General features: G+C 51.4%; 1 protein-coding gene across 1 annotated transcript in view; it reads right to left on the reverse strand.

Moving 5' to 3' along the window:
- Positions 1-12,194, reverse strand: part of Csmd2 (CUB and Sushi multiple domains 2) — a 549,310-nt gene that overhangs the window by 224,739 nt on the left and 312,377 nt on the right. The window contains exons 11-12 of the mRNA XM_050156211.1: positions 3,754-3,857; positions 2,933-3,045 (exon numbers count right to left, since the gene is read on the reverse strand). Coding sequence (XP_050012168.1) covers positions 2,933-3,045; positions 3,754-3,857 — 217 coding nt within the window. The remainder of the gene's footprint in view (positions 1-2,932; positions 3,046-3,753; positions 3,858-12,194) is intronic.

Below are 12,194 nucleotides of genomic sequence, written 5' to 3' on the forward strand. Positions count from 1 at the left end.
CTGCTGTAATGGGGCTGAGGCCAGCATCATTATCTGTTTTGTGAGTGGGAAAATGGAGGCTCATGGAGACCACATGGCGTTCCCGGGGTTGTGGTTTAGGAACTGTGCTGAGGTTCACCAGGTCTGATCCAATTCCAGAGTCTATTTGATCATCAGAGACCCCGCTGCCTCTCTGCACACAACCTGACACAGTCGTGAAGGTTAGAGAGGCCCCTAATCAGACACAGACTGTCCTTCCCAATCTGTCACGGGTTCGGGAAGTCCTGATGGCACTAGTCTGTGACAGACATCCCCACAGGTGTGTTAGGGCCACACCAGGAGGTTTGCCACTGTGATTGAAGTGCTCAGGTCTGAACTGGCCAACAGCAGGTGTTGAATCAATTCTGACTGAGTGAAACAGAATAAGAACTAACGAACGTGTCTCCAACCCCCAGTGACCTGGAGTCCAGGCTTCTGCTATATGGTGTACCCGACTGGGGCAAAGTTTTGGCTTCTATAACTATTTTATAAGGAATTAAAATTCAACAGCTTTGGGAAGCTTTTGGTATAGGGGGAAAACCATGCACTTTGAGAGATGTGGGCTCAAATCCCAGCTCTGCCACTTTCCCAGACTTCTGTGTGACCCCAGGCAGCCTACTTAACCCCTCTGTGCCTCGAAGGGGTTGAGTGAGATGAGATGATGTTTTTTTTTCTGGTATTTAGTTATGAATCTTCTCTTAAATGGAGGCTTATGAGGAGTGAGAGAGAAGGGGGAAAGAAACAAACAGAAACAAAGACAAAAAAGAAAAAAAAAGTAAGAAAAGCAGGCCAGTGTTAGCATCTGCTTCACACTGATGGTCCCTGGGGCTGTACCAAGTCCGTCTACAATAGCACTGCACCCTCCGGAGGTGACAAACAAGGCTGCTGCCACACAGTAGGCTCTCTGCCACACAGTAGGCTCTCTGCCACACAGTAGGCTCTCTGCCACATAGTAGGCTCTCAGCAAATGCCATGCCCCTTTCTTTTTCTGTCAAATCTCAAACAGATCTGATTCCTTTTTCCTGTGCGACTAACCTTCAAATATTTGGATTCAGTTATTCAGTCTCCTGAGTCCACCTCCCCCCAGCAGGTAAACATTAGAGGGCCACAAACATTTCTCACGGGGATTGACTTAAGTCTGTCCAAAGCTGGGGCCCTCCATACCTAAGCTCTGCTCTCCAGTGGCTGATCAAGACTGAGGAAGCACAAAAATCGCCTGCTTTCATTATAGCGACTGGGTTTTTTTTTTTTAATTTATTATTATTTCACTATCTGCTACTACTTTAGCCAATAGCTCTCCCTGCTCGAGACTATTCTGTCTGCCAGATGGTATTATTTCTCTTAGGTTCAAGGCATTTGTGTCTTGTCCAAATCTCAGGCCAAGCAAGAGCCGATTATGGATATGTTGCTATCACAGGTCATTTCTGCTCCTGGATGGAGACATTTACAGGATTTGTACTTGACACTGGTCAACCAAGCATCCTGTCTGGTGTTCAACCTCCCCTAGATCCAGGCTCTCTGTTCTGAGAAGACTGCGGTGGCTATCTTCACTCTGACAACACGGTGAAGTGGGCATTAGTATTACAGGCCAGGCTCCTAGAATCTGTTGAGTTGCTATAGTTCTGAATCCCTGCATCTGAAACAGTCTTTGCAGGTGTCATCAAGATGGTGGCAGACTGAGTAGGGTGGGGGCAGACCCCTAGCCTGCTGGTACCCATATGAGAAGCCAAACACACACAAAACTGTGTATGGTGGCAATGGTAGGGAGAGGAGAGATGCCACCAGAGATGCGAGGAAGAGTGAAGGAGGATGCTACCCGGAGCCTCAGAGGGAGCGTGCCTTGCTGACATCTGGGTCCCAGATTTGCCACCTCCAGACAGGAAGCCATGCCATGCGTGTACAGAAACACATTGTTATTGCTTTAAGAGACCTGGTTCACATGTGGATTTTGTTTGGCTCTGGTTTTTTTTTTTTTTTTTTTTTTTTTTTTTTTTTTTTTGGTGACACATAGCACCTCTTGTGTGCCTGGGGTTGAAACATAACAGGTCCTGGTTTGAGAAGAACCTTTGGTGTGCTAGGTAGGTAGTGTGTATGGGAGCCACCCTGAGGACATACGTCCCTCCTCTGTGTCCTAACCCTGTCTCTCTAATAACCAGGAGATCATTTTTTAGGACTTAGTGCCCACTTCCCTACAAAGATGCCTGCTCCCTTTTTCTTATTCCCATGGGCTGGGTGGGTGACCATCTTGGATTAATTCCCATTTGTTCTATCTCCCTACTAGAATGAAGACCACCTGGGGTAAGGCCTGGATCTCATAACAAGAGCTTAATCACTCACAGCATGACAGCTGCCTTCTTTCTGGGCCTTCTCTTTTGAACAACAGGAGATTTGGAAGTTCATGAAGGGTGTTAACAGGGATACCCCGTGGACCCTAGAGTGTGCTATTTCTTTAACAACAGTTACTAAAAGGAATGAAGACCCCTGTTGGCATCTTCCTCAGGCCATCAACAACAGTGGCTACCTGTTCTCCTGTGTTCAACACAATCACCCATTTAATCACAAGGTAGCTTGGGAGGCCACTGACCCCAGTTTAAAGATTTCAAAAAATAGATGAGACTCTGCAAGTCTGCACATGCCAGTTATGAATTAGGGATGAAACCCTGGCCCATAGCTGGTGTAGGAGATCCCACACGCCAACTGAACTGTCCCAGGTAATCCTCAAAATCGTCGGGTACAATGGGATTGAGGAGCAGTGAGCAAAGAATGAGATGGAGGCTCAGACAGGTCAACTAATGTGTCTGAGGAGAGGCGTGGAAGGGGCCAGAATTTGAACCCAGGCTTCATGCTTGCGGATGGAAATCTCAAGTCTTCCCCCTCCCCGAGTGAGCCTGCCAGGTTCCTTGGAAGCAGTTACCTTCGTAGGAAGCCTTGAATCCCAGGGAGCTGCCGCTGCTGTCGCTCTGGAAGAGGAGCCACATTTGGTGGTGGGTGCTGACGATAAGGTCTGGGACGGACGTACCTGTCAGGCTGTTGGGAGAGAGATACTTAGTGGTCTGCACCCTGCCAAGAGCCAAGGGAAAGCTGGAGGGGAGCCAAGGAGCCAGGCCTGCTCTGGGTCTATCACACTCTAAACTGGAGCTAGGCCACATGCACAAGACAGAGACATTTCCAGACCCCTTGTTGGGTTACTGGGTTAGGTGTAAGGGAACTGAAGGATTCCCCAAAGCAGAGGCCCAGCCCAGTGGATTCCAGGACAGCCTGGTATGGCTTCCTTGATGAGACTTTGTCATATTGGTTTCCTTGGCCCGGGAAAGATGGTCGTTATGTCTATGGAGCTGTCCATGTCTCAGATTGTTCTGGACATGTGGAAAGGTCGCTGAAACACTTCCATGGTCTCAGTGGGAGGTTAGAGCCAGGGACAGAAGTCACCTAGAGTAGAGACACTGGGAGGTGGCAGAAACAGGATGTTTCAAAGAAGCATTTGGCTGGTAGAAAGAGCCAGGCACACAGGAATGACACCTTTGTTTGACTTTGCCCAACACTGCCCAGTCTGAACTTCATGTTCAGATTCTATGAAGTCTCTTCCCCTTGGCAGGGGTGGGGAGAGGCAGATGGATTATTGCAGACACCAGGAGCTCTGCAGGACACTGTCCCTACAGCCCTGGGTCTGGAGACCAGGGTGGACTCTGTGAGCGTGTCTGTCCCCCATCCCAATCCAGACATACATACACTTACATGTAGAGGACTGTCTTCTGGTCCCCATCCTGCCCACCGTCCCCGACCGTCAGGGTGTCATAGCCCCTCTCTAAATCAAACTCTTCAAAGGCCAGCTTGATCACCTAGAGGAGGGAGCACAGCGTTAGGGACTTGGCAGTGGCTGGGAGGAAGTCTCTGGAAGCCTCACCGTGTCCTGACACGCTCAAAGTCTCTGGGGGATCCCCCTTCCTCCACACACTGCCCATTTCAGTGCCATCCTGAGGAACATGACTTTCTCCACAGGCGATATGGTCCCTGGGGTCCCCTGATGTCTCTGAAGATGTCTGAGGCACATCTGGCAAGTTCTGGCAGCTGTCAAAGAGCCACCAGGCACAGCTGGCAGACCACAAGATGATTGGATTCGTTCTTCATGCTTTCATGGCCAGAAATCCCCTTGGGCTTGGTGGCAGTATCAGGCCACATGTGGAATCTCAGCTCTGCTGCCCCCCTGGGACCTGGAGAAGACACCCCGACTTCTCCTCTCTCCTCTACTGTTTTCCATTTCCTCTGTTGGTTAATTTGTTGACAAAATGAATGCTCTTGGAAGGAGCAAGATCTTTTGCAAGATCTCTCTCCGTGTCTCTCTCTGTCTTTGTCTCTCTGTCTTTGTCTCTCTCAGCTTGCCTTAGTCCCATCTACCACAAATATTTACAAAAGCAGCTGCCATAGACAGGCTGGGGTGGGTCCTGCCATTACCATAACACTGTCCCTGCCATGCATGGGTGTCATTAGTATACCAGTGTCCCTGCCTTGCTTGATGTAGGGGTTCCAAGAAATATACTAACACCCCAAGGACAGGTATGACACTGGGGGGGGGGTCGTGGAGTGAGAACTCAGCCTGTGGTGGAGAGAGGAGGGGGTGCTACACATGACTGAGGCCTCTGAGGGAATTCTGAAGCCTATGGAGGACCCCGCCAGACCTTAAGGGTGGCTGGAGGGGGGCAAGGGCTGCTCTAAGAGGGAGTCCAGTGCACAGAACTGAGCTACAGCAGAAAAGGAATGTTCTAGAATAGACTGTAGACAACAGGACTACAGATAGCAGGCATGTCGACTGCCTTACTCTGGAGGCCATCTGGTTGGGTCTGCAGAGCACAAAGGTGACTCCAGAAGGTTTAGAACTGCAGAGTTTGCCTGCAGCATAGTTCAAAGTCCCTCCCACCACCACGGGCTTTCTCCTCAAGGAGATGACGTCAGTCTGGCACAGAAATGACTGGCAGTTGTGAGCTGGGTAGTGAGCAGGGTTGAGGCCTTTGGCAGAGGAGCAGTAGAGGAGATGGAAGAGAGGCCAGGCCCTAGGGACATTTGGGGATGTGTGACTGGGTGAATGTGGGGCTGGGACAGGGTGGGAAGAAAGAAGGGAAATCCTGGATGACTGACAGGTTTTTGACTTAGTCAGCTGGGCAGTGGGTGGGGCCAATTGCTGATACTCAGAACCAGTGTCTAGCCAGGCCTTCTTTCTACCTCTTGTATTCTAATGCTGCTCCTCCCGGAAGCTGAAGCTGCCTTTTTGCTGTTGACACGACAAGCCAAGGAGGACGGACTTCCTATGTGATGGACGGCCTCTTCAGGTTTCTCGGCCCAAATCAGGCAGCCTAGTGCTCAGCCTGGAGGTCACCAGAATCTTCCTCATATCACCTCACTTACTGTAGAAGCAAACTAAAGTTGCCCACAGTGGTGAGCCTGGTACCCTCCTCACAGACCCCTCAGCTTGGCCATGGGGTTCACAGAGGAAAGCAACTCTGGGGAGAACATTCTGGAGCACCTCTATCAGTTTCCATGCTGGCTGGGAGAAAGCCCAGGGGCTTCCTGGAGGAAATGAAGTCCTGGAGAATGAGCAGTTTGGATGTGGGTGATAAAACAATCATCAGAGTAGAGGAAGAGCGGCTATGTGGAAATAGTGTGACTTGTCCAGAGACTTCTGTGTGTGTGTGTGCATGGTATGTGTGTGTACATGGTGTGTGTGCATGCATGGTGTGTGTGTGTGCAAGGTGCATGTGTGCATAGTGCGTGCATGGTATGTGTGCATGGTGCATGTGTGTACATGGTGTGTGTGCATCCATGGTGTGTGTGTGTCTGTATGTGTGTAAGGTGCATGTGTGCATGGTGTGTGCGTGCATGGTGTGTATGCATGGTGCATGTGTGTGCATGGTGTGTGTGCATGCTTAGTGCGTGTGTGTGTGCGCGTGTGAGTGTGTGCGCACACTTGTTGAGGACAGAGGACAACCTCAAATGTTTCTCTAATAACAGCAACCACCTCTATCACCTTTGTTTAAAGACATGGTCTCTCACTGGCCTGTAACTCACCAATGAAGCTAGCCAGCTAACCAGCAAGCCCCAGGGAACCTGGGGATTACAAGTGTGCACCCTATTGACAGGTCCTAGGAATTATTAAATTCCTGTCCTCTGTACCAACTGGACTGTCTCCCCAGCCCCTGTCCAGAGACTTCTACAACTCAGTTATTTAAGCAAATGGGAAGCAGAGAGTGGTGACTTGGAAGCCATAGGAGGAGCCAGGCTAAGAAAGGCTGTCTGACATGCTAAGGATGTGGGCTGGCATTCTAAAGACAATAGGGAACCAGTAAGAGTGTTGAGGTATCTGTGTTAGAAGCAACAGCATCATGGGTGGTCTGCAGCCCAGGAGACCAGTTCCTCGGCTTCAGAGAGGATCTGGTGAGGGACGAAGCGCTAGAGAGATGGGATGGAATTCAACAGTCCACAGTGAGTGGCTATTCCTCCCTGGATTTCTGTCCGGAATGCTCTCCGTCAGCTAATGGCGTCATCAAATGGCCCCTTGTTTAGGCTGGAATCTTCTCCCCATCTCTCCTCCTCTACAGTCCTGTTATGAAAAATGATTTTTGGAGCATCTCATTCTAGACTGACACATACACTGAGAGTCTTTCCACATCTGTTCCCTGTCACATGGCTGACATGGCCAGCTGAGCTCCTGGGTGTCCTCATCGCAGAGATCATTTGGATATGAACCATCCTCCACTAGCTCGTGTCACCATGGGTGGCACTGTTTTGAGAGGATGTGGAACCTGACCAGAGGAAGTAGGTCACCAGGGCTGGGGCTTGAGGTACACAGTGTGGCCCTGCCTCCTGTTCTAGCTCTGCTCTCTGGTCTTTTGAGATGTGGGGAGTCCAGTCTCATGCCCCAGCCACTATGGACCCCATCACACCTTTTCACAATGGTGTGCTCTAACGTCTCCTCAAACTGTGAGCTGAGAGGGAACTTCTCTGCTCTTACCGCTCCAGTCATAGTGATGAGGGGGGACTAAGACTGGTCAGCCTCAGGATGTGCTTCGCTTCCTTCCCTGTCCCTACTGCTGCCCCGGCAATGCCTTTGCCCGGGGCTTATCCCCTTTATACCCATGCCTGCCCATACTCCAGGCATATGTAGAAGCTGAGAAAGCATCTGACAGCCTGGCACTTGATTCCCAGCCTTTTCTGATTCCCAGCCTAGGCTGGGCCACCAGACTGTGGGATCCCTCGCAGTATTAGAACACAGGCTGGTCAGCCCTTTCTGTAAAGGGTCACACCGGAAACCCCTTTGAGAGTCGGGTGGTGGTGGCACACACCTTTAATCGCAGGACTTGGGAGGCAGAGGCAGGTGGATCTTAGTGAGTTCGAGGCCAGACTGGTCTACAAAGCAAGTTCCAGGACAGCCAGGACCACACAGAGAAACCCTGTCCCCCCCCCAAAAAAAAAAAAAAAGCCAAAGAAATACCTTTGAGGGCCACATACTCTCTTTCACACGGTCCTTCTCTATGCAGCACGAACACAGCCCCACATGGTAGGTGCTTCAGTGGACGTGACTGCGTCCCAGTAAAACTTTATAAAGCGAGCAATGGGCTTGATGCTCCTGGGTCCTAGTCTGCAGAGCCCTGGCATAGGAGGCTCCCTGAGACACCTAAGCATAGCCTTTCATCATCTTATACCATTTCTTTGCTACAACAGCTAATGCTTACCATGAAGTTAACTATGTTCTAAGCATATTGCACAAGTCTGCGCATGTGAAAATCAAGACAGCTCCTATTTCACAGAGAGGAAGGCCCAGGCACAGAGAGACGATGTGCTTCGCCTAGGCTCACACAGCCTGGTAGCCGAGTGCTGTCGCCGGACGGGCTTCTTGTCACCGTGCTCTAGTGCCTGGGATCACCCCAGCAGGGTCTCACACGCACAAGGCAGAGGTGATGCCCTACCCGCTAAAGCTGCTCCAAGTTCTCAGCTGGATCTGAGCAGGTGCTTGGCAAATGCACGCCGCACAGAAAGCACCCCCCTACCCCGGGGCCAGGCAGTGTGCCCCGCAGGAGGACCAGCTTCCCTCTGTAGGGTCTACAGCTCTGGTTAAACATGGTCACTGCATCCAGCCAGACCCGGGGCAAGGGACACCACTTACGAAGCCAACTCTACAGAGGGAGTGCCTGACTACCAGACCCGTAATGGGAAAGTACTGCTTTGAAGGGTAGAACCTGGAGCCATTAAATGATTCCCCTCAGTGGCTCACACTGCCTTTGGACATCAACCACATCGCGGAGTAGTGACCAGGATGCAGGGGCTAATTACATCAAGAGGCAGGTTCAGCACACACGGACTTGCCTTCCAGTGGCCCCAGCACATGGGGTGCCCATGCTCTCCTTTGTTCTTTCCTCCTCCGCTTTTGGCCATTGTTTAAAGGCGGGATCCTATAATGACTCATTAACTACCATGCAGATCAATCAAGCTCACAAGGCCCCTTTGTGAGGCAGGAGAACCTTTGGGGGTAGAAGCAGGCGCGATCAAGAGCCACATTTGCATCCAGCTCAGACATCCAACTTAAGATCATTAGATAAGCAGATAAACAAACGTATCTTCTGGGACGCGGTTACCGCTATGCGCCACGCATGGAGCTAGTTGCTGCCATTAAGTTATCTCAGCATAACTTAGCGCAATATTGGAAAGCCAGAATGCATGCAGACCAGTAGCGCTGGGGATGCAGGAGAGAAAAGGATGGGAGGGGCATCCATGGAAGAAGGAGAGGATGCATGGGGCCTGGCAGTGCAGAGGAGGGCATGGGCTCAGCAGCACATGGTGTGAGCAGTTCAGAGGAGGGAGGCCAACTGGGGTAGGGGTGGAGAACAGCGTGGATGAAGCTGCAGTTGGGAGGTGCTTTGAGTCTGGAGCCTGCTGTTCGGACTGACTTCATGGTTAGGTAGAGGGGAAGCTGTGACTGAGAGCAATGTGTGGACAGGAAGCGTGGAGACCCAGTGGGAGCTGGTGGGGGACCCAGGGTGGGAGGAGGGGCTGGTAAAGCCAGGGTCTCTGACAGTGGCAAAGAGAGAGAAAGTCAGAAGGGGCTGCGGATGAGACCCTCAGTACAGGACAACCTCTCTTGATAATGATGCTAAGTGTTCTTGAACAGAGGAAGCCCAGGAGCCAGGCCTGGGCAAGCTCAACAGGGCTAAGCCTCTCTCCACTGAGTCGTGTGCCCACGGTAGGAGAGATAGGCACACTGGTGGCCTTGCTAGTCTTGCTTTTGGGGAGACTAGTGAACCAGGAACAGAGACAAAAGCCATGCTGGTAAGAAAGCAGAGGGAAGAAGGGGGAGCTGGGCATGTTGAAGTGATGGAGGCTTTACAGAGATGACCATGGCATCTCCCCAGCCTGGAGGGGCGGAGAAGGCACAGGATACACCTCTGAGGTGCTATACAGAGGCCTTCAAGGGCCAAGCGTGTCTTTCAACCAGAATTCAAGGTATCTGCCACTGGGGCTTCTGGGGCGGGTATCGGGAGCAGGACCAGAGCTTGGCTGGAAGGATGAGAATCCTGTTTATCACAGCCTGGCTGGTGGGGCCCTGAGTGCTCCGTAACATAAGGCTCCAGGTGTGCACGGCGCTGTTCCAGGTGTTCTTTGTGAGGAATGGTCTTGGGAATCTGTGCCAGGTCGGCCTCCCTTGGCATTTCTGATGGTGAGCCAAGTTCAAGGAATACCATGGTAAGCAGATATTATATTGGCGCTCAGATGAAGATAGCAAGAACTCGGGTTACCCAAATGCCTAAAGGATACCACACAACTGTTTCCCCTCTCCTTGGCTCTGCCAAGCTCTCGGTAGGCTAGGTAGTGGGGTTCCTAATGTCTATCTAATGGATTGAGAAGGGGAGGGCCCTCTGCCTGGCTCCCCATTGTGACTGTGCTCTTGTCTCCACAGTGTGGAGTGTGGAACCTCCAGGAGTTTGGTTCCTGTCTCCATGCTGATACAGATTCATGGGCATCCAAAAAAAAAAAAAAAAAAAACAACCAAACAGCTCCTATCTGTATTCCCAGATCCCTCCTGAGCACAGCTGCCAGGAGCTACGGAGAGGCCACAAGTCCAAGAAGGACCTTCATGTCTTCAGAACCGCTCTCCCAAGGAGGGGGCAGAGTGACGCATGTCCCAGTCCTCATGCCCCAGACCCACCTGCCATGATGCCTGCTCTTTGCAAAGGGAGCCATCTACCCTGGCTCCATCCTGCCAAGCCAGAAGTACTCAGATCTCAATACCTGCCTCAGCTCACCTCTCCACTCTGAGTCTCGTTGCTTCCTCAGCCCTGGCCTGCCCTTGGCCTCCAGTTTCCAGTCAATATCCCAAACAAAGAATGCCTCAAGATACTCCCATCCTTCTGTGTCCTGGTCCACTCGCTGCCAAGGCAAGGAATCTTTGTTCTCAGCCTCCAATGACTCACCTCCTCCTGTCCACACCCCCAGCCCTTCTGTCTGCTCCACACCCAGGCTCCACTCCGACAAATGTCCCGCCTAGACCAAGGCCAGCCACCTCCTCAGTCTTCTTCCACTGTCCTTGCCAGGCATGTCCTAGCTGGGGAAGCCCTGCTTTCCCATCCGAGTCTCAACCTCCCTCCCCATGGCTCTTCCACGTACAAGCACGGTGCCCAGATCCACTCAAACTCCCAGATCTCTTCTCATTTTTCAAGAAATTATGTCCCTTCCTTAGGCTTCTATTCCTACCCATGGGCCAGCGATGACATCTGTCCCTCTCTCTCTCACTAGATTCATGAGCACAGAGCATTCATGGACTACACAGATGTACCCCACTGTCTGTTCCTCCCTTGCCCTGTGTGGCATATTCTTTCTTTTGTATTCTCCCATCTGCACCTTTCCAGTCAGTAGCAGAGAGCGTCAGAGCTATGACTGTGGACACTGGAGCCAGAAAGATGGAGGTCGGACCTGCCACTTCCCGACCATGCGCGCTAACCATCTGCAACCTTTAACCGAGCTGTACTCCGGTTTCCTCACCCATCTGGTAGGTCTGTTAAAAACTAATTCATTATGCAATTAAGAAAATGCAATGGATCGTTTATATAGAGGGATTCATTTGCTCAATGCTGGCATGGAATAGATGTACAGTAAAAGCTATAATAGTTATTAACGACAGTCTGATACATTCAGCTTCGCATTCTTTGACTTCAGATAGAATCTGAACCTCCAGGCTGAGCTCGTGGGTGCCTCATGATGTGGCTCCTGTTTGTCCTTCCTTCAGTGGCCGAGCCAGGATTGGGGAATAACTTGCATTTTCAGAGGCTGTTCCAACCTCAGCACCATTGCATGGGCTCTGCCCTGTGCTCCCTCCTAGTTACCCATCCTTACAGCCCTGCTCAAAGGTCTCCTTGGTGAAAACACCTCTGACACACTAGTTAGTGATGTCTTTCTGGGTTTCCCCCAGGACCCTGGCCCCCCTTCCAGCCGGCCTTCTCTGTACTCTGGTTTTTAGGCCATGCACACATCTGTACTGTTAGCAGTCTCAAGCAGATGGGGTACCTGGAGTCGGTGACCAAGCAGACGGCCGTCTCTTAAAACCCACTGGGGACTTAGTCACCGGGCTTTTCTGCTCAAGGAGATGTCCTGGGGTGCCCCCCCCAGGTGCCACTTCCAGGAGCAGCTTAGAAAGTGGGCGCTTGCCCCTCTGCCAGCAGGAGACAACTCCACTTCAGCGCTGCAGCTTTGAGATATCCGCCCAAGTCCACCTTGTTGCAGGGCGTGCTCTCTGGCTCCCTTCCTACCCAATACCAGGGTCCTGGGGTTTCTTTGAGATGTATAGAGAAAGCACTAGCTTCCAGAGAAAGCTTGTCTGGCTCTCTCAAACCCTTCTGGTCTTCCTCAGCCGCTTCTGGAAACTTCTTTAAGAGCTGCAGAGGTGCTAGGAGCAACCTTCTTTTTGGAAAGGCCTTCTTTCTCTTCAGAGAACCTGGCTCCAGGAGCCGAGGCTGGAGCAACCTCTTCTTTGACACGTGGTGGAAGAGCCAATATGGGGTCCCAAGGCTCCATACATTGCTGAAGCTTTGCCTAATGAGGGACACAAAGTGTTCCTCAGAGAATTTCTAAGCCTCGTCGAGACTTTCTCCTACCATAATCTTCAAGTTCAAAAGGAAACCAAGCTAAAGTCTTCT

This window comes from Alexandromys fortis, unplaced genomic scaffold, assembly GCF_014885135.2.
Source record: "Alexandromys fortis isolate MF-2015 unplaced genomic scaffold, M_Fortis_MF-2015_v1.1 scaffold_26, whole genome shotgun sequence".
NCBI lineage: Eukaryota > Metazoa > Chordata > Mammalia > Rodentia > Cricetidae > Alexandromys > Alexandromys fortis.